At 29.2% G+C, this 3,795-nt stretch overlaps 1 protein-coding gene across 2 annotated transcripts in view; it reads left to right on the top strand.

Moving 5' to 3' along the window:
- The window catches only part of LOC117178909 (limbic system-associated membrane protein-like), a 253,765-nt gene that overhangs the window by 178,504 nt on the left and 71,466 nt on the right, over window positions 1-3,795 (top strand). For both annotated transcript variants that reach the window (XM_033370451.1, XM_033370450.1), the window contains exon 2: window positions 559-653. In XM_033370451.1, the coding sequence (XP_033226342.1) occupies window positions 559-653 (95 nt within the window). The remainder of the gene's footprint in view (window positions 1-558; window positions 654-3,795) is intronic.

The raw sequence follows: 3,795 nt of genomic DNA, 5'->3' as shown, positions 1-3,795 counted from the left end.
GAGCTCCAAGGAGATTATGTTGAAAAATAAAAAAAAAATTTACCCAAAAAAAATTGTTTTTATACTTCATTCTAAGGACTTATTGAACTACCCTCGTACTTTACTAAAAAAATGTTTTGTCTCCTAATTGTAATAAAGTTGTATTAATTTTTATGTTCTAAGGCAAAGAATAATTTTAAGAATGTTTTTTGTTTTCTAAAATATATAGCTTATTTTTCTATAAATGATAAATATTTACCAGGAAAGTTTTAATTATACATTTAGCGAAACCTGGGAAACAAAATTTAGGAAGAATGGAAAAGTTGCCTAATTGGCGCCTCAATGCACATTGAACACATAACTTTTTTATGATAACTTCACTGTTGTAAATCATCATTAAAAAATTGTTTATATATTTGGCAGGCTCGGTGGCACACACTAATAAATAGAATAAAAGTCCATTTCACCCTGGAATTGGTATACTTACGAACTATTTGAGAGAGTAATTTTGACTGAAACGAGCCACCACCATAGAAGCACTCGATAATCGATATATGTTCCTTTTTCTTGTTTTCTCAGATCCGGACTTTAAGGAGCCAATTTCAAACGTGACCGCTCCAGTAGGTAGAGAGGCTATATTGTCTTGTGCTGTTCAAGATCTTGCTGGTTACAAGGTGAGTTTTCCTATTTTTTGGTGACATGCATGTAATCCTGATTTACTGCTTCATTTTAAAACAGTATCAAATTGTTAATATCATTTTTCCATTTCCCTTTTTCGCAAATTCTTCTACATAAATGATAATTCTTAGAAATTGTAAAAAATTGAAATGTTGAAATTAAAAATCATGCATGTTTCGTCATTTTTTAATTCAATTTAGCCTTAGGGACTTTATAAATAAATAGAAAATACAAATAGAATTTGCAGCCAATATAAGGCACGCTTGATCGGACAAAAGCAATATAATTGAGTTCGACCGTCAGCAATTGGCCCATGGCGTCAAATTATGCTTCGCGAAAAGCTGATATTAAATGGATAGATTCGTAATTGTGTTCTCTCATCAGAGAATATTTATTCCCAGTAAACACAATCAATGATTCTGATGAATAGCACCTGAAATATACACGGGTTATGTGGATTTTACGACATTTGAAACGTACACATTTTCTTCCCAAAAATTGGTACCAGAATTAATTAATTAATGTATTCATTCGAACAGTTAAGGAAAAAGTAAGCAGTTATCATATGTTTATAAGAGATTTTAATTGACTAACATTGAATTTCAAGTACCACCTATGTTAGTATATCCCATCCAAAGAAATATTCTCTTCTGTCAAAAGAATGTTCCTGAACGGGAACGAAATTTCCTCTTAAATTTAAAATTAAGAGAATTTTCATTTGTCGCAACAGAAATCATTTTGCAGCAAAAATTGTACTTAGCGGCTAAATTCACCCAATATTGCAGCCAATAATTCTGTTTCTTGAAAAAATATATTCATGTCGTTCAGAACAAAAAAGACAAGAGGACGACGCTTTTGTTATAAGACAACTTTTTCTGTGAGTGTACATATGTATTTTCTAAAAAGGTTAGTAGACTTTTTTAATCTAGGGTCAAAGATAAGAGAACCAATATCAATATTTGAAGCCAAAATAAATCTAATAAATATAGGAATTTTATCTCAAATATTTATATGCGTTCCAATTAGAAATAAAACTTCACACCTTTATACCAAAAATCTAGCCCTGAGTCTAGAAAAAGTATGTAATTCGAATTCCTCTACTCTTGAATACGTTCATAAATTTTATTTTTAAATTTGCAACTTCGAATTTTTTTTCCTTAGCTCAAACGATTTCATTAATTTCATCATTTTCCTTATTGCGGTTAACAAGTCTTATTTTGGGCAATTACAAATTTAATGGAATCGGTATGAAAACTTATATTCTTTTCAAATAAACTATAGCTGAAACTACATGTTAAAGTACTATAGGAATCTTTAAATTATAAGATGGTGCATTTTTTTATTATTTCGAAATTCAAAAGTTTTTTCTGTGACCCGGTATAAATATATTCAATATTTTTAGCAAGGAAAATATTTTCTTTATATTGTGATAGAAATCTAGTGAATATTATTTGAGGGAAAACATTGGTATGCTCTATTTTAGTTTCTTAATTTTAATGAAATTACCAACATTCGTACTTTAAACTTAATATCTTTTAAATTTGGTTTTTTTTCATAAAATAATAGAGTTATTTCTCAAAAAGTGTCGAATAGTTTTTAGTGTTAAAAGAATTGCTTAATCTTTCATTTGTATTTTTTGTAATTGAACACTAAGGAAATTCATTTTCAAATCTTAAACCACATAAGGGAAGCTCTAAACAACTTCCTGAAAATAAAATAAAAATAATTAAAAGTATTATTTCGTTAAAAGGAAGACATTTAGGGGTTCATGTTTATGCAAAAATTCGTATTCCTATATTTCTATTATATTCGAGATTGAAGCAGATGTCTCCGAGAATGTGTCAAGTAATGAATTAGAAGACTCCCTCCTTAATCTACACTTTGTAGTATAAATATTCATCCCTTATTAGTTCTGCAAGCAAATAATTTCTTAATTAGCACATTCGTACCTTTGACAGATTACGTTTCAAAGCTTATCATTTCTTATCTAGAATCAGTAGAATAAAATTTTTAAAAATGTTACACTAAATTCCTAATTTCCTAGGGTTGTTTTTTGCTACAGGGGTGGTTCTCTTGTAGACGATTATTGACTTACTCTTTTTACAGAACGTTATAAAATCGGTGTATTTGATTGTTTATTTGTGTTTCTTGAGTGTATTTGTATTTGATCTATAAATTATAGGGGTGATTTTCTACATTTATGAGGGTGCTCGGTAATGGTTGTTACGGTTAGTAATAATTTCTTCAATGATGTATGTTATAAAGTACAAGGGTGTTGAATTAAAATTATTCTATAGCTTAAGCCCTAAGGGGTGCATTATATATCTCATAAGTTTACTTTTCTAAGTTTAAAGTGAGAGACAATTCTACTTCTATATTTTGTAGTTTAGAAAATTCAAGGCATTAAATAAATGGTTACATCCTTCAAATATATAGGGTTCATTATAACAAATCGATAGGGTTAATTTCCATTCTCTTAATACAATTTTCAAATCGCACCCCAGTTACTTTCATTAATTATTTAGTTAAGCTTCTTGTACCTCACTAATTTTTACGTTGATTTTTTTATATAAAAAGGAGGAAGTAAAAATGTGCAAAAATGTTTAATGAGAAAAAGGTTTTTTGGATTATTTTTTGTTGGCACAGTTACCACCCTTATTTACAAACATCTTTAAATATGTATATAGGTTGATGATTATCATAATCTTATCCATTCTATTGTATGTTAGAAAAAATGCTATCGGACAAAATTTGGCCAATATGAAAGTCCACTTTATTCTTGGATACTCTTAAGAAAGTCTACTTTCGCCAGTCAGTTATGTAAATGCGAATTTTGGCCTGAAAGGATCTCTTTTTTAAATCTTAGAGGGAACGAAAGCGCTGAAAGACATCGACGTCAGATACAATGGGTCTAATTTCAAAGTAAGGTTACCTGAAACATCTTTTGGTCCATTATTCCATTTATGGTGCTCCTACAAATCTTTCCATTAGTATTAAAAGGATTATGATTCAGTTTTTGCATGAATTTTTACACAAATCGATAAAAGCCAGTAGTAAATAAACACGCGTGATGCGTACTTCTGGATTTTTATTTAATAGCATTAGAAATTTAAACAATTTAGGAGTGCGTTTCAAATT

This window comes from Belonocnema kinseyi, chromosome 8 (assembly GCF_010883055.1).
Source record: "Belonocnema kinseyi isolate 2016_QV_RU_SX_M_011 chromosome 8, B_treatae_v1, whole genome shotgun sequence".
Taxonomy (NCBI): Eukaryota; Metazoa; Arthropoda; class Insecta; order Hymenoptera; family Cynipidae; genus Belonocnema; species Belonocnema kinseyi.
Note: the sequence above shows the minus strand (reverse complement) of the source record. Positions and strands in the feature narration are given on the sequence as shown.